Source organism: Cinclus cinclus, chromosome 4 (assembly GCF_963662255.1).
Source record: "Cinclus cinclus chromosome 4, bCinCin1.1, whole genome shotgun sequence".
Classification (NCBI taxonomy): Eukaryota; Metazoa; Chordata; class Aves; order Passeriformes; family Cinclidae; genus Cinclus; species Cinclus cinclus.
The window spans coordinates 26,104,106-26,129,879 of record NC_085049.1 but is presented as its reverse complement, the minus strand read 5'-3'; the positions used below and the strand labels follow the sequence as shown (position 1 = coordinate 26,129,879).

Sequence of the window (25,774 nt, the reverse complement as noted above, 5' to 3'; positions counted from 1 at the left end):
CAGTAATTGGGAATTAAACTGCACAGGCATGGCACCAAGTCAGTCCTTTTAATGAACACAAAACAAAACCCACCAACAGTTTTAAGGGCTACAGAACTGACTGCTGAGGCTATTCTGATTATTGGCAAAATCCTCTGTTCTGAATGCAGAAAAAAACCTTGTGAAAACACAGAGTAGGTTGGGAAATGATATAGACAAAATTAGTGCTCTAAGTTGGATCAGTGACAGTTTCATCTAAGTCCTGTGCTTTCTAAAGCTTGCCATTTCCTAGAAGGCTCAGAGAAGTGTTGGGTGCACACAAAGGTGTGGAAAAAGTCTGGTATTACAGATTGAGACTGCTCACCTCAGAGAAGACTTCAAAAGCACAGCAAAGCTTTAATGGGGTGGAGATGGGGACATTGGGAATTCCTGTCTCTTCTCCCACCCAAAAAAGTGGCCCCCAAGGGAATGTAAAGAGGGTCAATGAAAAAGTGATAAAGAAGTAATTGTTAGCCCACACATAATTAGATGGCCATGGGAAGTCACCAAGGCCAAGAATTCAGCAAGACTCAGAAGAGGATTTGGGCATTTCTATAGACAACAAGTAAACCCAGTTACAATAGCAAATGTTAAAAAAACAACTATGGGAAAGGAGACAAAATCTCTTGCTTTAGGGCCCACAGATTTATGATCTTACTGTTAAGGATTATCCCAAGACTTCAGGAAGAATAGGAAACTTGAAGTCTGCCTGCAGTGGGGGTTCTTAGACCTTCTGAAGCATCTGGTGATGGCCACACAGCAAGAAACACTCTTAATCCTCTGGTCTGACCCTCTTTAGCAATCCACATGTGTTTAAAGGAGAACATTAAGTGGACCAAGTCTATTTGTACTGGATCCAAAAAAACAGTGCGACCCAATGTAGATTCAAGAAGAAAATGGTTTTTATGAAATGTCTGACTGGAGACATGCAGAGCACTACAGTGACCCAAGATATCAGCTGGAACCCTGACTCCAACAGGCTAAACACAGAACTGCCATAGCAAGAAAACAATTACCAAAATTCTAACATGAGAAAGGTCTGCATTTTATCTATCTGATAAATATCCTTAGCAAAATACTACTGGTTTATACAAAAAACAATGTTAGAAACATTTCACCTTTGGAACAAAAGGCAGCTTCTTAGAGAGAAGCTCCAGGCTCCCTTCCCCAGTGAGACACTCTACTGGTGCTGACCTGGGGACACACACTCACTTGCTCAGCCAGGTGACTCCAAATTCTCCATCTCACTCCCACAGAAGAGTTTTCTGTTTTGGACAAAGTCCAAAGTACCACATCCTCTAAGGCACTAAAGAATGTCTCTGCATGGCAGAGACAGCCACAGCATCAGCCTCCTCAGCTCTGATGACAGCCTATGAACACCAGATCCCTCATTTAGCCCTAAATAACACTGACCAGAACGTCACCATTATTTAGTTCCTTTAATTAATTACCACTTTGCAAAGGCTTTGTTACACAAATTGGTTTCCTATACATATTAGTGCCTTTCTGTCTCCCTGTGGGTCCACTTGATGCTGAAATGGCTTTTTGACTGCAAAGGACTGAGTGTCACCCAGTGCCTCCACCTACATACTTAATGTCCCTCTCTGGCCTAAAACTCTGTGTAAGTAGAAGCAAGTATTAGTATTCTAACTGTGGCATCATGAGCTGCTGAGACTCAGCCAAAAGCTTGACAGATTTATATAGTGCAGAAAGGATGATGCAGGAGACCAAGAGAGGATCTGGATTTTGTTTCTCCTGCCTTGCTGTCCTCCATCTTTTTTTTCCTTCCTTCTTGTCCCTTCTGAATTTGCCTTTTTCCTCCTTATCCCCTGGCTGTACCAAAGACATTATAATCCATGTGACACTTGATTTGTAGCTTTTTTTCCCCTCAGTTACTCTGGTAATCATGCCTCTTTTTTGACAAAGAAGCTCTGGAGGAGACTGGGAAAGGGCAAGTAAGCATTTGGGAAGGAAGCATCTGGTTAAAAGTTGAGCCTTAAAATGGAGCTTTTTCCTTCTCCTCCACACTTGAGTCACCAAGCCAAACTCTCAGCAGAAACACACCTGATGATTCACTATAGCAAAAGCATTGGAACTGTCAGAACAAACCAAGATGAAGCAAAGTGATGTCCAAAAAAATTAGGAAAACTTTAAGATGGGAGCAAGCTGGCAGATGAAAAAGTTCCAAGCATGGCAGCTGGTTCTGCAGAGAATTTTCCTCATAAGTACCTCAGAAAACTGCAAAAAAATCATTATAGGTAAGAACAGAAAATCATCTTAATGAACAGGTATTCTGCAAATCAACAAGGATATGGGGAAGGAAGCAGGGTAAGTTTTGGAGTCTAATCTTGGACTCAACTACAAGAGAAGTCAAAGGAAACTGAGCATACCAAGTACTGGTAGAGGATCTAGATGAAAAAAATGCTATTGTAGAGCTCACAGCAGGATGTTTCTGCAGTGTTAAGTAGAAACTTTAACTTGGAATTTGCCTGCTGCAAAGCCCTTAACATTTTTAGCACAAGACTTAGGTTTCATCTGAATAGGTCTGAGCAACAAACATATTTACAGTGACAGAGGTGTTTTCATTTTGTTTTCACCAGCAGAATGCTTGAATGGCTAATTAAAATGAAATTGTATTACCAAAAAAAAGCAAGTCAGAGCCAGTGTCTTATTTTAAAATTACCTGATGTGATGTTTAAGGCAGACTAAATTGAGTCAGTTCCTGGGAATGTGCGTGCTCTGACCTGTGTGAAAAGGCTGCCGAGGGACTGTGTACAGGCAAGACAGTTACCATGGATACCTCACTGCTTTAGGTGTAGAAGCTTAACATTACAAACAACTTTGCTGCATTAGGCTGCCGGCCTCATAAAAACACTGCAAAATAACAATGAGCTCTGAGATAACCATTATGATCTGCTTTGTGACATGCAAATATAAATCTTCTGTGCTAAGGCAAAAGAAAAAAGTAGGATTGAGGGAGCATGACCAGATCTTCCAGGCTTAATTTACAGTCTGCTCCTGAAAGATGCTATGCTTGCACTGATAATGGGACCTGCAAATAGGCAGCTTGCTTCAGAATCCTGTCCTCCTGCTGAAAGTTTTACCTCAATTAGGACTCCAAACTTGAGCCAACACAGCACAGGCAGAGGGAAATGCAGTCAGAATCCAAAAAGCACAATTATTTTTAATTTTCCCTCTAATAGTACGAGTTACTCTGTAAATACTACAGCAGGGTTTATGGTATCACCCACACTGATTGCACTGAAGGACAAATCTTTCACATGAGATATTACAATGTATTCCCACATCCTTCCAAGAGCACTGGGTCTTTGTGAGGGGATGCTGACTGGGAGGAGATGCTCACTGCTGGGCAGTGGGCTGTGTGCCTACTGAATGCCCTCAGCCTCGAGAGAGGCCAGAGATTTTTTATCTTTACAGCTGCAAAGCCCATCTCTTGGCCTAACTACCACTGCACCTGTCAGACAGACAGTCTCAATGAGAAAAGAAAATCTGCTTCATACCATTCTAATAGTGGCAAAAGAGATTCACTCCCTCACACCAAACTATCTGATCTATTGATTCAACAGCCAACCATTTTTCAAGCACTGAATGCATCTGTCTCCCCCTTCACCTCGAGCAAAGGTTCACAGGAAATCACTTTCTCCTCCTTTCTCCTGCTTCTGGTATTAAATTATACACAAAAGAAGTTCAGGTGCAACTGGGGTTGGGGTTATGTTTCAGGGGGTGAAAAATCCATCTCAAGGAGATTTATGATCATTTCAAGTATACCATGGCCAAGAGCGCACATGGATCAAAAGCAGTGCTCATAGCTGGCTCTTATGACATTAATTAAGATGCTTCAACAACATAATTATAAGGGTATTTATTGCAAAGCTGTGATGGCCAAACCCTTCCATGAGGCAGGACAGCAGAACATCATGCTGGGACAGCAATCAAGAAGCTGGAGTTGATGTGGGATGCAGAGAGGGGCATTCCACTCATAAGACTCAGCTGAGCACAGATGTGCATACCTGCAATGTTTCATAAGCAAACTGCAGGTACCCCTCCAGCATTTTGCAGACATACCTAACAGAGCAAAGTGGACTCCTTTCATGCTCTGTCAAATATTTTTGGCAGTGGGTGCATTCCCCTACACTGTAATTAATTTTGCTCTGAAAGCACCCAGAATTTTTGCCAGCACAGAACCATCTTTCAGCCTTCATGGCACAAATCAAAAGGGGCTCATCCAAACGACTGAAACCCTAGACCTGTGACACAGGAGACCACTTTTTCAATATCAGGCTTTGTGCCCACAGTTACAAGAAGGAATAATATACAGATCACATAAATGGCAAAGTAACTGATTCTATCTGCAAACCAGGTAGGCAGATTTTAAATAACACAGCACCAAGGACCCACTTGGCTCGTTCAAGCAGGTCCCCTTGCAGCTCTCCCCATCAGCATTTCTAGTACAGCTACACGAGTTTTGTGATGGTCAGGAGCAGGTGCAATGACTGGGAAACCTTTAAACCAGCAAGCACCAGTTTTGTGGTGGGCAAGGGTGCAAAATTTCCTGCTTGTTATGACTGATCCCACTGGGAACACTGAGCAAGCAATGTTAGCAGCAAGGGGAAAAGCGAAGTACAGCTGGAGTGATCCCATCATGGCTCTAATAACATTAGAAATCTTTTTACTGGCTTTAATGGGATTTGGATCAGGTGCAAAGGAAGCCACCTTACATTCCCCTGATCTGTTACTCCTACCACCACAAGAAAACAACCAAATCCCAAGCATCTGTTTTTGCATGTCTGCACTCCACGAAGGATACAATCCCCCCACGTCCACACACAAACAACATCTGTAGCTATAAGACAACTTGCTTCTTAATCTATTACTGAGAGGAATTAGCAAAGTAGGTAAGAAAAGGAAGTAAATAATTAAATACAAAATTTTAACTTGGCATTTTCCCCTCTAACAACATTGCTGTGTATTTTAAGCAACAAACCATCCAAAAGAGGCTGTAAGTGGCTAGAGCTATACTTACAATATTATTAATTTTATTATCCAGAGAGAGGAAAATTAAGTACTCAAAATGCACATTAAAGCCTCCCATAACAGAGGTAACAGAGCTGTGCTGCATGTCCAAAACCACTGCTAATGCTGTATGAGCTGCAAGAAATGCCACCTGATTTTTCTAGATTCTGCCTGTGCTACAGTTTAATATCAAAGGGAGTATTTAAAAAACACTTCATTATGCACAGTGTTGGCTGAGGTTTGTCACTATTCCTTGCCCTTCTAATGAAGAGATTAAGTGGATTTACAGAAAGACATAAACTTCATAGTGTTTTCCTAGATAAAGAATCCCACTCCTCCTCATTTAAAAGCTGCTAGCCTTGCTGTAGGTGGTAATTATGCTGAGGGTGAATTGCTGTGGTTTCTGTCTGGCAACACCCAGCACTGGCACATGCAATCCCCACAGTGTCTGGAAACAGCATTACATCAAACCATCCAAGCTAGTGGCTTACACAGCTAGCTACACCCCTTTGAAATCTGTCAGCTCCAGTGATTTGCTATGTGCACTTCTGCTTCTCAGACTTCGGCTTTGTCACTTTTATCACACAGGTATCAGCCTCCTTTAAAAATAGAAGTTGGAGGCATTGACCTTTAGCCTAACTTAAAATCTTAGGATGAAAAAAAAAATCTACATATCAAACAGCAAAGAACTGCTTGATTTTAACACCAAATCTGACCTCAGTTCATAAGAGGTGTGGGTGCATCCATGCTTCACTATGGAGAGGAACCTCAGAAAACAAAACAAGACAGCACCAGAAACGGAAGCTGCAAAATTCTGTTTGTGAAACTAATTCATGAAATGGGTTAATATGGAGCTAGCCTAGAGATCCCTAAGGCAGGGCAGCACTGCACACTGTAAGCAGGCACACCCCATCATTAAATCTAAGAGCTATGGATCAGGTTCTTAATTAAAATCAGTTCTGCTGGGGTCTCTCTACCAAAATTAAAAATCACTGAGAAATCTCAAATCAAACAAGGCGTCATGTCTCCAGCTCTCAGGCAGCCATGTCATATTATGTGAAGACCTGTGAATAAGAATTGTCTCATGAAATCAGTGGGACCAGACATCAAGCAGGGACTGCTCAACTCAGAACAGCCATATCTGCAGCATAGCTGTGTGCTAAGTAGGCAACAGCCTAAGCCACAGAATCACTGCATTTTCTACACGATTTGAAAACAAACATGTTGTACTTTAACAAGAAATACTGTAAACTATGTCCTTGGAGGATTGTTGTTCTGTACCAAAGAACTATTTCCCTTCCCTCTCCTCCCCCACTTCCCTGCCCTATGAATTAGTAAATGAATTTCTGCCACAAACCCTCAAACCATATTCTTCCCAATCAAAGAATCAAACGATACCCAGGAGAGCAAGGCAGCACAGAACCAGTGAGATCCTGCAGACAGCCAGACTGGGTGGAAAGCTCCTGTCACTGCCACACACAGATGGGCACACACAGAAAGCCTATGGGGGAAAAACAGGACAATACCAGAAGGAGGATTACATCCAAACTACGTTGCTGGAAAATGTTCTCCTGCAACTGGACAGCTGAATCATCTGCAACCAGACCAAAAAAATAAGACGATGGGCAACAAAAGACATTCCATGTAATTTAATAAGTAAGCAAGCAGAGTTTTGGTGTTTTGCCTTTTTATTTTTTTATTTTATTTTAATCCTACACCACGAGTTTGGAAACAATTCCTTAAGGGCAAGGCCCGTCTTATGGGAGAATCCAGCATGGGCACTTATGGGCAAATCAATTACAATCTGCATATATTTCCAGGGGAAATGAAGCCTGCAGTTTAGCTCAGGGTCTGCACTTTGGTGTTTTAGCAAATGGGGGACATAATGTGTGCCTGTGAACTCAGACAGAATACAGATCCAAGAAGACAGGATTCTTATAATGTGTTTTTTTGTAAGACGCAGTGCTACAGGGGCTAAATAAAAAGCTTTTGAAAAAGTCATTGCACATAGCATGAGAATAAAGTGCCAGTCCCAGCAGTGGCCGCACAGCCAGCATCCACATTGTACAACAATCGCACAGCTCAAATCGTGACTATGAAAGGACAGCCCAAGCAGCAGGTGGGATGGAAGGATGGCAGGGGGCCATACCCCAGCACCTCTCTCCCCAGTCTCTCTGTTCATCAGTCATGTCACACGGGTTGTTCCCCTGCAAGGAACATCCAGAGGAACAGAGAAACTAGAAAAGTGTGTCCGGGGCAGGGGAAGCAGCTGGCAGGCATCTGTAATTGAATTCCAGGAGGGCTTGGGCTATTTTTAAAACTCTCTGTAGGCTGGCTTTTTTTTTTTTTTTAACAGGTGAACATTTCCAAAACTCAACACAGTTTTAAAGTTTCACTGCATACATCTCTGAATTCCAGCACCAGTGTTAAAAGCAAGCAATAGCAGCAAAGCCCGAGCAATCAGAGCCAGATTCTAAAACTCTGCACCAAGGAGGGAAAAAAATAATCATTTTTCTCTGCAACTGTATATTTTAAGGATAGAGAATTTAATTCTTGAATCCCAAACATAAAAACCTTCTTCTACTGTATTTATACCCTATGGGGACACTGATTTTCTAACAACTCCAAAATAAACAAATGCCATTATGTCGTTATTTATGTGCTATGCTGCTGCAGCATCTAGTAACCTACAGCTCTTGAGGGCACGTTGGTATTTAAGTAATGAAGTCCCATAAAATGTAGGCTATGGAATAAGAAGAGTATTGCTGTTTTCTTTCCAGAAGTGGTACCTGAATAAGGTAATTCCATTCAACCAGTCAATCAGTTTTAGCACTGGCAGAAACCAGCAGGACTCCTGGCATGCTTTTGTTCATAAGCAACCTGACCTGCTCAAGCTGTAGTCAGAGCTTTCCACACCTTTAGAGCTCCTTTATCTCCTGTAATGTCTGTTAGATGATAACCAGAGTCCTAATATTCCCTCTCCACACCTTGGGAGAAGAATGGCCCTTTATTCTGAGAGGAGCTTGTTGTTAATCTCCAGCTGTCAAGACCTCTGGATCTGTTTACCTGTCTAGGGACTCCCTCTGCAAATGAGAGGCGGGGTCTGGCACCACTTCCATACCCATCATTGGAAGGAACAGCAATGGATGGTTAAAGGACCTGAAGCACAGCTCAGCATGGCTGATATGAAGCAGGAAAAACCAAAGACTGCTAAAGCTGCAGAGAGGAAAAGTTCTCATTTTACTCACAACACAGTCCAGTCTGAGCTGTACTCATTTATTTTCTGAGTTGCTGCAGCACGTTAAATTCTCTGATGATAATGAGCAGTCACCAACTGCATCACCAACTCATTAAATCAACTCAGTATCCACTCATTAGCAAACACACTTATACTCTCTGGTTTTAAGACTCACTGGCTAGCAAAAGCACAGCATATGATATTTGTTGGGGTATAATTTCTATTATTTTTGCTCTGATTTGTGGAAAACGATCCTTATTGGGAGGAGCATCATGCCTCCCTCTGTCTTTTGACTGTGCTGGATTATACACAAAACCTGTTACTTTTAAAAAATACTCAGAAGATAAAGCAGGGATCGTTTTTCAGCACTTTGCAAGACAGGGTTATGTAACTATACATAACAATGTATATTTAAACATGGGTCTGCTGTATATGGAGAGGTGAAGTGAAAGAATAGAGGAAAAGGAACAGAAGGGAAGACCTCTTAACCACTGAAACAAAATACCATTTTGTGATGCTTATTAATACAAAAACAAGTCCAACAGTAACTTCCTCTTGGAAATACAACAAATACAGGATAAGAGAATCTGTATCATATAAAGTGATATCATTTGTTGAATATTCCCAAGATGTTCAACCAGTACACCTGATCTTATCAAACAGCACTGGAGTTTGTTGCAAGCATAGCTTTATAAATGGCCATTTTCTTACTGTAGAGGTGGCAGGGGAAATGTTTAAGAGGAAAATGTTTTGACTGCCATGCAATCAGACTGCCTGTAAGCAGTATATTCTGGCCCTTAAAAAGTAGGGGAGATTTAACACAGCTCAAAATTTCGGAGGGTTTGGTTTCTTCACAGCTCCTGGGCAGCACTATTATTCTTTTCAAGGGCAAGACAATGAACATTAGCTTCCATCAGAGGAGAAAGGATGGGATTTCAAATGGTACTTTGGAGAAATGGTGAATGCTGCAGGGTGGGGACAGGGGAAGCACTTCTCTGTCTTTCAGCTCTGTTATGTCAATTTGCTCCTCAGCTAGTTATCAATAAAAATCGTTACTTAAATTTAAAGCTGCCCCAGATGGTCCACATTTGTTGGATTTTTATTTTTTTTTCCACAGAACTGGATAAAAAGTGAGAGGTTGATGGCAAGAACATCTGTAGCTTCACCCAAGCACCCCCGTGCAATGCCACCGGGGAGTCACACACAAAATAATTTATGGGAACACCTCACAGGCCACCCGCACGCCCAAACCTCAGTGCCCGCACTCCAACATCCTCTGCCAAATCCCGCATCCCCCAACAAGGGGAGGCACCTCTGCTGCCTGAGGAGCCCCTTCTCGAGGCGGCGGCAGAGCGAGAGAGAGGCAGGTCAATAAATAAATAAATAAAATGCTGTTCCTTGTGTCGAGGCGGGGACAGAGGGGAAGGAGCGGGGGCTCCGTTCGTCCCCCGGTGCCGCTGCCGCTCCCGCCGCGTTACATAAGGCGCAATTCCCGGCTCCCTCGGGCGGCGCAGGGGATGCGTGCTCCACGCAGATCCAGCCCCGCAGGAAGCTCGGGAGCCATTTCTCAGCTCCTGCCGGCGGGGCCGCGCTCCCCGCGGGCTCGGGGCCGCCGCACGGAGCCAGACACTGCGCCCATTACATAACAGCGCCCGCGCCTCCCCCGGCGGCCCCGCTCACATGCGCCGCGGTCACATGCCCAAACAGCTCGTTAAATCGCTGCCCGGGCAAAGGCGATTACAGCACGGGGGCCGATTTTAAAGGTGGAAGCCGGCGCCTTGCGCTCGCCCGCATGCCCCGGGCACAGCGCGCTGCCCCGCGGGAGCGGCCCGGGGACACCGCGGGGACACCGCGCTGTTCCCAGGCTCTCACACAAATCAGCCTCTCCTGTCCGCTGCGTGGTCGCCACACTGATCGCTCACACAACCCCAGGATTGTTAAGGCTGGAAGGGATCTCTGGAGCTCGTCCAGTCCAACCCCCCTTGCCTTGCAGGTGGGTTTTGAAATGCCTCCATCCAGTGTCATCTGGAGGGATTTTCTGCAAACACGGCAGGTGGTATTTGATAAAGGATATACATTGGCTGTTGGGGATAAAACACGCTCCTCCCCGTCTCAAAGCCAGATGCCCTCCAGGCAAGGGGGTCCCTCCCAGTGTCACGTTCTGCAGGTTTACATCCCCGTAGGTATGACAGCCACGGATCACAGGAGTGTGGGGTTAATACATGCCCCAGGTCTCCTAAACAATATCCATCTCACTGCCTCGGAAGCTGGGAGCCACTCCACCCACCTGGGCAGCAGTGCCTGTGTTCCACAGGCTCCTTTGTAAGGGGAGGGTGCTCCATACAAGTCCTGCTGTGACTTTTGTTGGATCACCCCCTTGGGTTTCAGATTTTTGGAGCCACCTTGACCTAGAAATCCTCCTTCAGGAGCACGGGCATTGCAAATCAAGTTGGCCAAAACAGCAGGAAGAGTCTCTGGAGTTGGTACAACTCAAGAAGCGGTTCCTTTCATGTATGCCAACATTTCAGCAAACTTCTAAAAGCATGTTTTTTTTCCAATAGAAGCCAACTTCAGAACAAGAACTTGCACATTAAGCCAAGCTTAATAAATTAATTTTTTTTTAAGACTTCATGCCATTTTTTTCTCCAACAAATCTTTCAAAGCCCAGGAGCACACTCCTTTGATTTAGGGAGGAGAAGACGGGCGCCCTGCCAACCTGCGAGGTTCTGCACCGTCATATGCAGAGTCCTGCTTCCACTTTCAGAGAGACCTTCTCTCAAGGTGAGTCACTCAGTCCTCTGGAGAGGAGCCCGAAATGGGAGTGAGCTTGTGCTACTTAAAAGTACCCTGTGCTGCACTGACACGTGCCCACGGTGGTGGCACCTCCCTGTGCAGTGAGCTCTGGGCAAGAGGCAATGCTGTGCTCCAGTAGTCTGTCAGGGGAAACCTCAGTTCTCTTCCCTTGTCCTTCAGCAACCCTCCTCACCACAAAAAAAATCTAGAATTGCCAAAGTTCTGGGCCTAAACACAGCGCTCACTGAGTCAGAAACAAGCATTAGGGCAATATATCTGTTGACCAATCTCGGGGAAAAAAATTGAAAATAAGACGGCTTCCCTGGGGTGACTGTTGCTCAAGTCAGATGGGCAGTGGAACTTGTTTTAGCTGCACATGTGCTTTCCTAGCAGGAACGTGTGTGAAAGAGCCCCTTTGTGCAGAGCTGCAGCTGCCTGGTGCTGCTTTGCCACCTCCTGTGGCTCTGGAGGCCCCTGCTGGAAGATGGAGCTGGATGGGCACAGCATTGGCAGGGGCAAGAAAGCAGCCACTTCTCAGCTGCAAAATTAAGAGCTGAGAATCATACAGAAGAGGCTTGAGAAAACTCTTTTCATTTACTCTGATTTTACTACCTCATGGTTCTTGCAGGGGGCAGAGCCCCAGCTGGCTCAATAGTAAAATCACACTGCTTAGGGCTTAGCAGCAAAACAGACAGATAGTGATCAAAGTACTGAACTTAAGACAAAGAAGCCATAAACTGTGGGGTAGATCAAAAGAAAACATTATTCCAGCAACATTTCCTTTCCTGCTGCCAAATAAAGTCTTTCTTCAGCTAAAAATCAAGAAAAAAATCGAGAAAAAGGAAGAAGTATGTGCAAAAATAGGAAAGAGAGAGATAAAGAGACAAAGGAATTGTTTCTTTTATTTCAAATTGTTTATAGTTTTAAAAATGGGTTAAATACATAATGAATTAGAGTATGTATCAAATAGTTGACTTCTTGGGGATTTTGTTGTTGTTTTTTTTTCTTCTTCTTCTTTTTAAAAAGGGAAGTAAAAGACCTGCATTTAGAGTACCCAGTGTGCTAGAATTTGCCACAGAGTTAAAACAAGCTCTTTCAGTATCACATGTATGGAAATCACCTCTTTATATGTAGCTTCATCTAAGTCAAGTGGCTCCCTGCAGACCACACTGGGGACAGCAAAACCCTTCTCAGCAGCCTGGTTGAGCATCAGGTGGGACTCCAGGAGGAGCCACCTCCCAGCCCTGTGCCCACACACAGCCAGCACTGCTCTCACCTGGTGGCCTGCACTGCCACAAATAGGTACCACTTTGCCCGGATTTCTGCAGTACAAATTAGTAATTTCTGTCTAAGCACACCCCAACCCCAAGTAATCTCCTAAACATGCTGCTCTGACTGATGTTTTGGGTTGTTTGGGTTTTTTTTTTAATGAAAATATTTCCCCACACAGAATACAAATCCAAACTCAAACAATAAAATCGGAGGTTTTTCCAGTAAGTACTTCTTTGTTGTAAGAATACCTAAATACGAAGGAAAAGAAGAAATTGTTCAAGTTTCATTTTTCAAATGGCCCTTTCTAAGTCCTCATGGTTGGTTTTATTGTCAGAATTATCATGACTACAAGAAAGTGCCAGCAACAACCGGGGCAAATTTAATAAAGACTGTGACATATAACCAGAATAATTCTCTGTGCCAACCTGAGTGAACTTACTGAGCAGCCCACACATTATTGCTAGCAGTGAATTACCACTGTTAACATCCTCTGCCATAACAAAAGCAACCTAGTTAATGTGGGTCTCCTTGCAAAATTAAGACTACTCAGGCTGCACAGTATATTCTCCAAGAACATTTTTTACTACCTTTGAAAAAACTGTAAAAGAAGAACTTCCCAACGATGTGCAGGGCTTCCAGCATTTGTTTAAATGCAAAGATTTTCATTTTTAGAGAGCCACAGTCAAATATTTGTATATTTAGAAGAGTTTGGTTTCTTAAAATGCTGAACTGCACCCAGTAGAGCAGCCTGGGAGGAACCTTAGAGCTGGGAAGCTCTAACTGGTCACAGCTGAGAAAACACCTGGTTCAAGGGAAGCTTGTTGTTCCCTTGGAAGCAATAAGGAGTCTTAAAACTGAAGGACCTGAGAGTCAAGGTTATCTAAATTTCTTCTGCAGCAGAGATAGGCAGACTGGTATCCAGCCCTACTAGATGGAGGGCTAATGGGACACAACTGTTACTGTGGACAGCTAAGGAGTAAAAAGATCAAGTTTTTTGCAAGAAAGGGGAGAAGAGTAGTAAAAAAATAAGTGGGGGGGGGGGGTGAGAGAAGGGTAAAAAGCTTGCAGGAAAAAGGAATATAAGGAGAGTTTGCTGGTGTAGCTGCTCAGTAATTGGTGACAAAATGTTTCGGACAAGTCTGCCAAAAAGAATTTTCAGACAAGGCCGTGTCCCCAGCCCCCAGTGACAGCTCTGTACCTGGGGTTACCAACACTGGTCCCACCCTGCTGAGCACATTTCCCTGTGCTGCAGCTGAGCCAGCTGAGGGCTGGCAGTGCCTCTCACTGGCACCTGTGGCAGCAGAAAGGATCCCCTCATGGGAGTATTCTGCTCTTTTCCCCGTGAACTCCAGGGGTCAGGTAACCATAAATGAACCTGGCTTTTATTTCAGTAAATAAACACATGCGTAATTCAACAAAGCATACTTCAAACTGTGGGATTTGTACAGTAAAATTGGAAGAACAGACGCTCTAAAGACTCAGAGAAATTCCAAATAAACTACTTGTAATTAAAAAATCTCATGATTTTCAAGCCAAATCTCGTGATTTGTTTGTGGCCTGACTCAGGGATTTCAGTGCTTGGGGCTGGCAACTCTGACTAAGCAGGGATATGAAATAAGAGCGAGAGTGACTGCCCGCCAGGCTTCTGTTTTCCTGGGACAGAAGACAAAGCAGCTCTGACAATTCCAGCTGGCAATACCATCCAGGCACTCCTCCAAGGCCAAACATGCTGGGTAAAATCCTCATCAGACAAAAAAAAAAAAATAAAAAAATCCTATCAGCAGCAGTTAATGTGGTTGCTTAATAGCTGTTTTCCGAAGTTCAATACAGCATATATTTTCTTTTTCTTGAAAACTGGGAGAAGCGGGAGATGGGCCACATTACAGACTAATCCCTTGCCAGATGTCATTAGTGATGAAGTCCCTTAGAAATTACATCACTTTGAAACGAATCAGAAAACAGTGAGTTTCCATTCCCTCCTCCTGCCTGGCTAGACAGAGACCTCGGGATCAGCTTTCATCTACAGCCTGGAATCAGCCCTCCTCTGTGTCTTGCTTGGTGTGGCAGGGGTGTTAAACAAGTAATTGCGACCATTAAAAAGAAAAATAGCTCACTCACTCCTGCTCCCCATCCCTGTCAAATACCAGCTCCTTCATTAGGCTTCCCAGGAGCTGTCTCAGCACTCTGCAGGAGATTCTCCCTGCTCCTGGTGGAGGTGGGTGCATCCAGCTGTGGCACACATCTCCAGCCACCACCCCTGCATGTTCCTGGTGATGTCAAACCAGCAGCTGTCCTCTCTCTCCTGAGCCCCAAGTGTCCCCTCACACCTGGGACTCTTACCTGGTATCTGGTAGGACAGCCTGGGCAGGGAATGGAATCTAATTTCTGTCCCTCTGCAATGCCCAGCCTTCCCTCTTACCTGCTCACAGGGTGAGGGATGAGGAGCAGAAGCACAGAAAGAGGTCAAGTAGAAGGGCCTTGCTGGTTCTTAGTGCTTTTGCTGGCCCTAGTAAGGTAAGAGCATGCCCCATCCTGTTATCTGAAAGGGATGTATCTTTAATCCTCTTTACTTGGACCAACTAAACCAAAACAATATAATAAACTGATGTTTTCTGTAGAAACTCAGTGCCTGAAACACATTACTGGATCATAAATCTTGGACTAGAGCAGTTTATGTAATGCCACCTATTCACGCTGCCCTAAGTAACCATAACTAACCATTCCATTATAATGAGTCCATTATCCCCTGCTTTATTGTATTTTCTCTTAAAACAGAGATCAAAGATTTGGATCTAGTGGCATCATGCAGATTTCATTTTTATTACTGGCTCCCTAGGTCTATCATAAATATTCATTGGCCATCCTTAATACAAGGCATTGAATTCTGCTCACTGCTATCTCTGGTGCGACTGCAAAGTACAAACAGGGTTGTTGCTCAAACATATTAAATAAAGCAGCAGCAAATTTGTGACAGTCAACAACAACAACAGCAACAACAACAAAACCCCACCCAGAAAACAAAAGAACCCTTTTCCCCTTCCAAGGAGATTCAAAACCAAAGGAGACATTTTCTCTCGCCCCCTCCATGACTACTGCAGACATTTGACTGCTGTGGGAATTGAGCCGTGCAGCAGCAGCTGACCTGCTCCCACAGACAGGAGATGTTTCTGAAAAGTCCACAGTTGCCACACTGTGGTCTCTGCGATACTGCAGCACTCTCTGTGCTTCCCAGTAAGAATTATAAACATTACCTGGCAGTGGTACTGAAACTGCTCATAAATGTGGCCTTTTCATATAGGAATTAATTCTCAAAAGGGAGTGGGAAGAGTGTGGGGAGAAACATCTTCCAGAATCATAGTTAGGAAAAAGATTTATGCAATTTTATTCTCCTAACTCCCAGAAAACCTTGCAGTCCCAAACTTCAGGGTGCCTGCAATTTGTTTATTGCATGTGTTCCTCTGAAACCCCTCCCCACCTCAGTGTAGCTGCTTCCAGGGTTATGGAAGCCCCTGCTGCACCCATGTCAACTGCTCCTGCTCTGCAAGTAAGCACAAAGGCTCATTGGGATGTCAGCTAGGCACTTTGAACAGCCACAAATCACTAAAATTAGGGTGGCCATGGGAATGATGTTCTTCCTCCTGCTAAGTAACTCTGAGAGCATTAACACATATCATTCTAAACAAGAACATCTACTCCATTAAAAACAAAACAATATGCTAAGACACCAAATGAACATTCTAATATTTATCTTCTAATATAACTCCACCATGGAGGTAAAAGAAAAAGAGAAGGAATAGGAATAAATAACCTAAAATAAATATTTGTATTTATTCACATGGATCTATCCTCACACAAAACTACACACACCTGGAGACACAAACCAAATGATAACACTGTTGACTCATTTCACATCCTAGCTTACAACATATCTTTGGTCATTTCCCTTGCCAATCTAGGATCTGCTAGAACCTTCTACTAAATTCCTAAAAATCTTCTTTATTCATAATTTAAAATATAGAAATAAACAAGTCAGGGAGAAAATAATCCCAATGTCTTAATGATTAGAATTTGATTTTAAGAGCTACAGTGAGCATGGAATCTGACTTCTAGATGTACTGAAGTCTTTAGTGAAGTTTATCTCACCTGTATTCAAAACAACAACAAAAGAAAATCTGGTTGCTGTTGTTCACAAAAAGTACCTTGATCAGCTCCATGAATATTATACCTTAGTAAGGTGAGATGAATCATCCTCAGAGCTGCAACAGTTTCATTCATTAAACAGCTCTTTTCTCTTGCACTGTTTTTTATTTGTTTTTAACAAATAGTAATATCAATAGAGAAGGATGTCATACAGTTTGCAAGCAGTTAAGATTTTCTTGCTGGTTTGCTCTTCTTAAGATCACATGCCTGGAAGGAGTTCATGTGAAATAAGAAGGGCAAACCCCATATGTCCCATACACTGTGTAAAGGGGGAATTCCAGAGCAGAAATCAGTCATTTGAAGTTCAAGAGCAAGGAACAAGCTACTCCAGTTTTATTGTTTAGGTTGATGCTGTTTAAATCAGTAGCTACAGAAAATATTTTACAGCAGCAGATGCTCCTGTAGAGGAGAGATGATATATGCAAGAAGGGCAGATGACACAAGTTCCAAAATAATTTATCAATCATGATTTGAGGCTTAAATTTTCTGAAAGAAAACTGGATAACAACGTACCATATTCTTAAAATTTGATAAATAGAAGCTGCTGAGGGACTACAATCTTTTGGATTAAATGTGTTAACAACCATGTGTTTTTACAGCCTGGGCATCCTGCCATTAGATTTGTTTGTGACTTGAAGAACAAACAAACAAAGGAAAAATAACCAAGGTTTTGAAACAAAAAAGAGTAAGTACCAAGGAGTAGTGAACACCACTGCTCACTAAACTATGACCTGACACAGAAGTACCTTTATGTCTCTGGAGATACTTTATTTGCATCATGGTGAGTTGACAATTATGCATATTAAAGAGAGGGCAAAATCATTTTTTGCTGCAGTGTAGTTAGGCCTGTGTTCACTGCCTCTGCAGCAGATTGAACTGCTTCTGCCTTTCATTAGATCAGGACCTGCACATTGTAGGGTGTCAGGAGGGCTCTCTCTTGAATTACCTGTCCTTGATGCACGACTTTGAATTTAAAGTTTTTGTCCAGCTCAACAAGAACAATGCACTCTGCCTGAGTGCATGTACCCATGGCACAGACCCATGTAAGGGCCTCACAGCTGGCCCAAGCACAGTGGCTTTGAATAGATTTCTGAAGGTGACACAAGCAGGTGACAGTCTGAAGATGGAGCAAATTTCTAGAGCTTGTTATTACAGGTCAAAAAAAAACCAAAAACACACACCAAAAAAAAAAAACCACCAAAAAAACCCCCACCACCTTAAAAATAAGTCACACTTTTTATATACCAAGTTCTCACAGGTTTTTGCATTGGCAACAAATGAGAGTGATCAAAAGTTCCAGCAAAATATCTGGGGGCTGTCCAGCAGCGTTGTCCTTCAGTCCAGAACAATGCACATCACAGTAGGGATAAGGGGTACCCTGAAGATGAGAGATGCTAATTCAGAATATTCTGGTTGATGCTGCCTGTCACAGCCCCAGAAATATGCAGCAATAACAACACAACAGTGGCTGATGACCCAAGGCTCTGAGCACTATGGCTGACAACACCTGGCTAGAACAAACAACACCATCACATGCCTCCTGGTATCCCTTTGCTTAATTATCCCAGCTTGAAGCCTAGAGGGAGAAAAGTGAAACTGTGCTCTTTTGTTTTTCTGTATGTTTTATCTCATTTGTAAAATGTCAATGCATGGGTCTAATGAGAAATTACCACACTTTAAGGTTCTGACCACATCCAGTGTTTAGTCTTGCGTATCTGAAAGCTCTGGTGCTCCTGCCACTGCAACTACTGGCTGAGAGGATTCAAGGCAATAGCAAAGCTTGAATCCTCTACAGCAATGAATTCCTGGAGGCTTTGGTTCTGCAGCTGATCACCACCTTCACACCAAGCATCTCCAAGACCAAGGGGTTTGTCCCACTTGTGTCTGAGTTTTCACTCATCATTTAACTCCCATGACAAAGCCACAACAGCAGTTTTTTGACCATACCAGAAGTGCTGGTCACAACCAGGTGGGCACTGCTGGAGATAACCAAACAATCTTCCTCCCTGCATCTCCAGTCCCTCCCTCCCTGTGAACTGGTTTCCTAAGTAGTGAGTTTTTAATGCAGGATCCTGCAAAAGTGTCCTTTATCAGCTAAAATAGGTAAGTGATTTTTTTAAAAAATTCAGTATGAACAGCACTGAGTGTACATGTTCTCCTTTGGTGTTTCTGACCCCCTGGCACCTCACAGGCACGCTGTGCTTAGTGAGGAGAATGGCCTGTTGACAACAGGGAGAAACAGGCCAGTGCACAGGTATTTTTATACATCAGCACAAATAAAACTGACAGCAGAAAGAGGGAAAAATTAAATGTAAGTTTTCAAAATGCCTGCAGTGCCACTAACCCAAAATGTGAGTAGTAACACAAATAAAGGAATTTGGATCCCGCTCTCCCATTTAAAATAAGCATTCTTTTGAGGTATGATACATTCAGCAAGTAACACATTTTCAGAATTATTCTTTTTCCTCCTTTTTGTTTTTTCCCTACAAGTGCTGTTTATGTGAATGCTGCCTAATTTACACATGCAAATAAGTAAAATGATCTTGAAAAGATAAGTCTATAGAATAGAATGCAGCTTAAGTTGAGAATATGATTCAATGAGCTGCATTGCTGGGACACTGTAGTGGCTCCCCAAAATATTTCCTGGCTTCTAAAACCTTTTGAGGCCATAGATCCCAGCAGAAAAAGAGCTGCAGCTCCCATTGGCTTCAGCTTGACTGGTAGATCAATACAATAATACAATAATAAACTGGCACTATTGCTTTTGACAAACTCACTGGAGTTCTGTCAACAGCTCCACATGAAAAGATTCAGTTCTGGCACAAAATGACCAAGAGCCAGCAGTGGCCGTATCTGAGATCACATCTTACAGGAATAAAATACATTTGTATTTCCACCAAAGTTGTACTGATTTTTTACACATCTATATTTGGTGGTGTTCCTGCAAACAACAGGGAGAGGACAGGTTACATTTTACATCTAAAGCTGAATGCAGAAACATTAACCCTGCAAAACAAAAGGCCACAAAACTACTTCTATGATTTTAAATCATGAAGTAGTGCAAATGTCTAAAATAAAACCAACATTTTTCATGGGTTTTTCCAAAATAAGGCAAAAAAGCACAACTACTTATTTCTGACAATTAAGCAGCTTACAGAGTCTTTGTTCTACTGACACTTAAAAATGCAGTTTTCAATTATTTATACTGAAGTTCAACACCTAAAAGAGGAAGAAAAAGTATAAAGTGTGTGCTCTGCAGCACAGGCACTGCTTTCTGAAGGGTTCCATTTATTCACAGTAGTGTTTCTCTGCTGAGGAGCTGCCTTACAGAGGGGCACACCAGGCCTGGATTCTGCCACATTCTGTAATGCCCTATCATCCATTAACACATCTCATGAGATGTAACATATACATGGTAGCAGGGAAGATACTTTTCCCCCCAGAGGTGCTGACCTGATTTATGAAGAGTTGGGAAATCAGGTTGTCCATACCCAAGGCATTGCCTTGCCAGCAGCTGGAGCAAGGCAAGAAGTCGCCATACGAGCACCATTAGGTCAAGAGTTCAACAGCTTCATCCAGTTCACTGAGGAGGGTTTAATTTAAGCTTCTGAACCCTCCTTGAAGCTGCTGGACCAGCCTTCCTGGCCCACCAGCTCTGTTGTATGGACAGACACTTTAAGCAGGGCAGCAAGGTAATGCTAAGATTTTAAACTGCTCCAATTGTGCAAAGTGAGAACGCGTCGGTCTCCATGTTGCAGGTGCAGGTTTGGAAATGTCACTCAAATTCAAACTGAGGTGCATAAATAGGTCTAGAGGCAACATTCACACAGAAATTAAACTGATATCAAGCACTAGGGTGAAACACAAAAAGATATGTCTAAATGAATTCAAAAATCCCAGTCCAAGACCCTTCTGGTTTTGCAAAATGGGTATAAAAACAGCCAGCAATTCTAAACCCAAACATAGATGGCACAGATCTAGTCCAAGCACAGTCCTTTCTGTCCCTCCTGCTTTTCTTCTCACACAGTCAGTCTGAATCAAGCTTTAGATAAATACTTTTAGATACTACAGTAGCTATCTGAACAGAGGCAATGTGAGCTCCCTCCACACACTGCTTCCCCCAAATGTTTTAATGCTGTTCTGGAAGAGAGGGGCTGTAGATCAGGTTTCACTCCAGTTAGTGACCTAATCAATACAAATGGGTCTAGGACTCAATGCAGAACTCCCAGGAGAGTACAATAATCAGCCACAATTACTTATGAAAGCCAATCAATGGCCAGGAGGTTTTATGCGTCATTTATATACCTTAAATCAAAGTTCTGAAATTAAACTTTGATTCCCAGCATGATTAGATGCTGTGATGCTAAGCAAGACAAGGCACAAGTGAGTGCTGCTGCCTCAGAGGCTAACTGCAAGGAAATCTAAGGGTATGGAGCCAGGAGAGCACCAGAGACCTGAAAGTCAGCACCAAAGGGAGGTGCAGCAATAGACTTGACACAGTGGATGCAGGAATAGATATAAAATCAGTGAAATAAGCCCCTACTCCTATTCTGCCTCCTGTTACTTCAGCAAATGACATAGGCTACCTTCCAGCAGTCAAATGAAGGATAAAGAAAGTAGAAGGTGCTCCGTGGTGGGAATTAACATGAAGAGAGAGGAGGAGATTTTATTTCATGATTTCATCCTTCTTTCTTATTGTGGGAAAATCTGCAGAACCTGGAGGTTTACTATTTCTGTCAGGTTTATCATGGAAAATACGATTTGATGGATGATCAGCAAACTCAGGCTTCTTGTCAAAATGTCCCACATCCCTCTGTAGTTTTGTTCTGGTTATAACCGTTATGTATTTACTACTACTTTTTTAAAGTATCTGCATGCCATAATTGAATAACTTTGCAGGCAGTGAGATCACAGCTCAAAAAAAGATGGGAAACACGCACATGAGGTTATTCATTGTGCTATTTTTACTGTTCTGAAGTCCATGGCATTGAACAATGACTCATAAGAGTAGCAAGCCAGAGAAGCATTTGCAAAGCATATCCAAGCTTGTTTATTCACGTATTTGTTTGCACTGATTCATCACATTCCTCAGGGTAAAACCAATGGGACTCCAGAGGAAGCACGGGGGAGAAATTCTGTTTAGAAAGAGATTCTCCACCCACCATGCACCCTCCTCAAGATGGTGGAGGTCACATGAGGAATTTGGGTATGCACCTCCTTTACCCACGCCTGAAAAGCAGAGCCCTTAAAGCCCAATGGAACACATTCCTTCTGATGGGAATCCCCTCCCTTAACTCTGTCTCCCTTTATCAGCATCCACAACAGGTTACAAGGAGCAACTAAAACCAGCAAATCTTCTAGCTTGTTTCACGTCCTACATTAAGAGTGTTGCCTTTTTTCCTCCCCTGTAGTGCTGAGATGAGGTTAACTTAGGATGGGTCTATGTAATTTTTTTGCAGAGATTTGGCAGAGGTCAGTTACAAAAGCAAATTATTTTTACCATGCGATGCTGCCGTATTATGCACCCAGAACGCTATTAGAATAAATATGAACAATAATAAAGAATAATAATATCTGCTTCCCCTATGAAATTCTTTTCATGACATCAAAAACGAGTTTGTCCGCCCAGGCCTAACCACAGTTTTCTTTGAGGAGGAGGTGAAGATGGGGTTGGTTTCCTCTGCTTACACTGGTTATTTTTGCACAGAGCAGGTCTGATGTCAGCACTGAGAAATTAGATAACAGCTCCATAGTTCATATTTAAGAGTGAATAATGCTGAAAGGATCTGGGGAATACCCAGAAATATGGGTAAGAGGAAACTACACAAAAGACACTGGGATCAGGCTCAGAAAGAACAGGGACAGCTGACATCTACATCTGAATCTGCCTACTGAGAGCCAAAGGAACAGGCAAAATGAAAGAGGCATTTGGAAGACTTGGTTTTGCAAGAGAAAACTGGACAATGAGGGGAGAGAGGAATGCAGGAAATAATTAGACACTTACAGAGTACAGACTATGTCACTTCTTCCCAAAACTGGCAGCTCTGCTTAAACATTGCAGATTTCCTTTCACACATTTGTGAGCATTAAAAAGCGCGTGGAGTACAAAAGTCTGGCACCACAGGCAGCAGGGAAAAACTGTACAATTGCAATTAAAAATCCCTATATTTCCATTGATTTTATGGTAAAGTCAGGTGTGAAAAATGAAGACTAATCTCAGAAATAGAGACTATCCAATACATAATAATTATACCTAGCAATACTTGCTACTGCTAATTCATTTCGTCTTGCTTGCCTTGACTCTTAGCAAGTCCCTCACACAAAACTATGTAAGGCAGAGAGCTTCTTTTGTGCCAAACCAACTTCCAACCATACCACACTGTTCCTAAGACACCAGGTTATCTCTAAAACATGCACAAAATTGAAATGATGTCAGATTCTGTTATTGACACCGTGTTCTTAGTTCTATATTTAATATCAAAGTGGTAGCAGTACCTCTTCTGCAAAGTTGGTTTTCTTGTCAAGCATTTCTCGTAAAGTTTGAAGGATTTTAATGCAGAGCTTTTCTTCTTTCTCCATTAGCTTCTTTGTGTGATTAATCAACCTGAAAGTAAAATATTAAAACTTAAAGAGCATTGCACATTGTTGCTAAGCCATACTACAATTTCTCTATGCAAAAATTGCCCATCACTATATTTTTCCTCAAGGAAAGAAAATTAAAATGGTCAAGAGAAATCATAATTTAAAAGGATATGGGACTTTCAAGGTGTTGGGAGATTTTTGTGTCAATTTGCATATCTTATTGCCCATACAGAAGGCAGAATTCTACATCCACTTTTTATGAGGGCTTCCAGATTAACATCCAGACTTGGTATTTCATCCTTTCTTTATTTAAAGGTAACTTATTTTAACCATTATTTAAAGGTAACCAGTGTTCACCATGCATCTTGCAAACTACAACCTTTACACCTTCCAATCTCTATGATGGTTATAAGATATTTATGATATAATTAGCAAATGGTATTCAGCCAAAAGGACTTCCAAAAAACCTTACATGGAAGCGTTCAGAAATACAGATATTTAGATGAAACATAATTGTTGTTTACATTCACACAACCACTTGACAAGCCAGAAAACAAGGTCCATTTCTGTCTCCAGCTGTGACTGTGACAGGAGTTGGATTTCAGTCAGCTGAAGCCGACACCAGAAGGAGCCTTCCTGTCTTTGTGCAGAACAGATCTGTGCACAGGTCCTTGCACTGGTCCACACATTGATGGAAAAATGTTTGTGAAAATAAGAAGGAAGGAAATCTCAAGGTCTGAGACAGGTTTTGGGGCTGGTTTTTTTTTTCCCCTTTTATTTATTTATATTTTTTTTACATTTTGATGCTGGCTTCAAACAAAAGTTTGGACAGATGACATGGGATGGAATAATCTCAAAATGTAATTTAAAAAAAATTTCCAAACATATAAAATATATTGTATAATACTACCTCTGCAGAATATGCAAATAACCAAGGAATCAAGAGAGCTGCCAAATGCATTCATTTCCCCCAAGTTATCTCTGTTTAAATTATAGTTTCTCAAGGGCGGGAAGGGCATCTCACTTGAGGACTAATAAAAAATTTGCAAGACTCTATTCCAAGGCACAGACTGCAAATAAAACATCTAATAATTCAAGACCAGATAGGGGTCCCAGTGAAATGTATTTTCAAAGAGCTGTTGACAGTTTAAAATAAAAATATCCATTTGCTGTACTAAAAAAAAAAAATCCAACAAAAAACCCACGAGCTTTGAGCAGCCCACTACTTCATTATGAATTCTTGAAAATTCTCCTATAGAAAATCTAAGTTTTTGTTGTAGAATTTGTGAAATGTAATAGCAAAAGTAGCCCATTGAGAAAACAGAAGTAGGTTGAGCCTGCCACAATTTTAGCAAGGCATTAACATCCCATTTCTAGTAGGTAAGGCAAGCAACCTCTCTCTCTCTGTGCTCTCCAGACAACAAAACTGCTGAGAAATACAAAATATGGAGCAAAAGACCTCATTTCAAGCTTTCAACAGTGAACTTCAACACCCTGCATGCTTAATTCTCTGCTGAAAACCAGAGGGAAGTGCTGTTGAAAATGCTAAAACCCTGCAATCTTTCATAAAGAATCAAACAGGTGTCTTGGCTTGCAAAGCAGGATGTAACCAAAAGTATGTATTCTATCACCATCTGTTGAAAGCAGGTGGGACAGTGCTCTTTATCTTTTCCACAACCCATCCTTCCTCCAGGGAGATATCTTCTGTTTATAGGCCACTGAGTCCCACTGCATGACTGGGATGGGATTTAGGTCATCCCATTGCTCCACCCAGGGGGAAGAGCCAAGCATTTCCTACTTAGATAAAAACAGATTTGGAACATCAGAGCAGCCTTTTCCCACTGGATTCCAGAGTAAAACCAGACCTTTTCACATCATCACTGGATCTTCGGAGGAAATCTGCACCTTCTACAGGATCATTGCTTCAACAGAACCACATCTGTCACTCCAGGAGGACTGCAGCCACCATTTAATGGCACTGCTACCAACACCCTGACTGATGGGGTGTCAGGTTGCATTCTGACTCTGTCAGTGTTTTGGGGTGTTTGTTTGATATTTGGGGTTTTTTTTTTGTATTACTGTATTTTTATTTTAATTTTGTTTTCACAGTAAAGAACTGTTATTCCTATATCTTTGCCTGAGAGCTCCTTAATTTCAAAGTCATAATAATTTAGACAGAAGGAGTTTACATTGTTGATTTCAAGAGAGGCTCCTGCCTTTCTTAGCAAACACCTGTCTTTCAAACCAAGACAACAGGCCCCTCTGCATGCCACTTACTTGGACATGAAAGCGCCACATCTTATTCTGGCATCGCTGCCCTCAGGGAACAGGAGCTCTGGGCTGTGCAGCACATCAACCAGCACTGAGAATTCAGCTTGCATCATGGGCGTGAACTGCTGCTCCAAGGAGGACACCACATCCTGGGGAAAAGAGGAGAACATCCAGAACTGCAAGAGAACTACAACAACAGCGCTGTGGAATCTCACAGTTCTGTGTGATGCACTGCTTGATCCAGTGTGATGAGCCCTGCAAGAGCTCTGGGCAACCCAGGTGGCTGTAAAGCCACTTCGAGCTTTTCTTCATACTCGGCAAGGGGGAGAAGGTGCTCATTGTTACTCTCTTTCAAATTTCTCCTCT

General features: G+C 42.5%; 1 protein-coding gene across 3 annotated transcripts in view; it reads right to left on the bottom strand.

Annotated features, from left to right (window-relative positions):
* The window catches only part of ITPR2 (inositol 1,4,5-trisphosphate receptor type 2), a 248,277-nt gene that overhangs the window by 89,650 nt on the left and 132,853 nt on the right, over positions 1-25,774 (bottom strand). For all 3 annotated transcript variants that reach the window (XM_062491836.1, XM_062491838.1, XM_062491837.1), the window contains exons 36-37: positions 25,415-25,557; positions 23,051-23,159 (exon numbers count right to left, since the gene is read on the bottom strand). In XM_062491836.1, the coding sequence (XP_062347820.1) occupies positions 23,051-23,159; positions 25,415-25,557 (252 nt within the window). The remainder of the gene's footprint in view (positions 1-23,050; positions 23,160-25,414; positions 25,558-25,774) is intronic.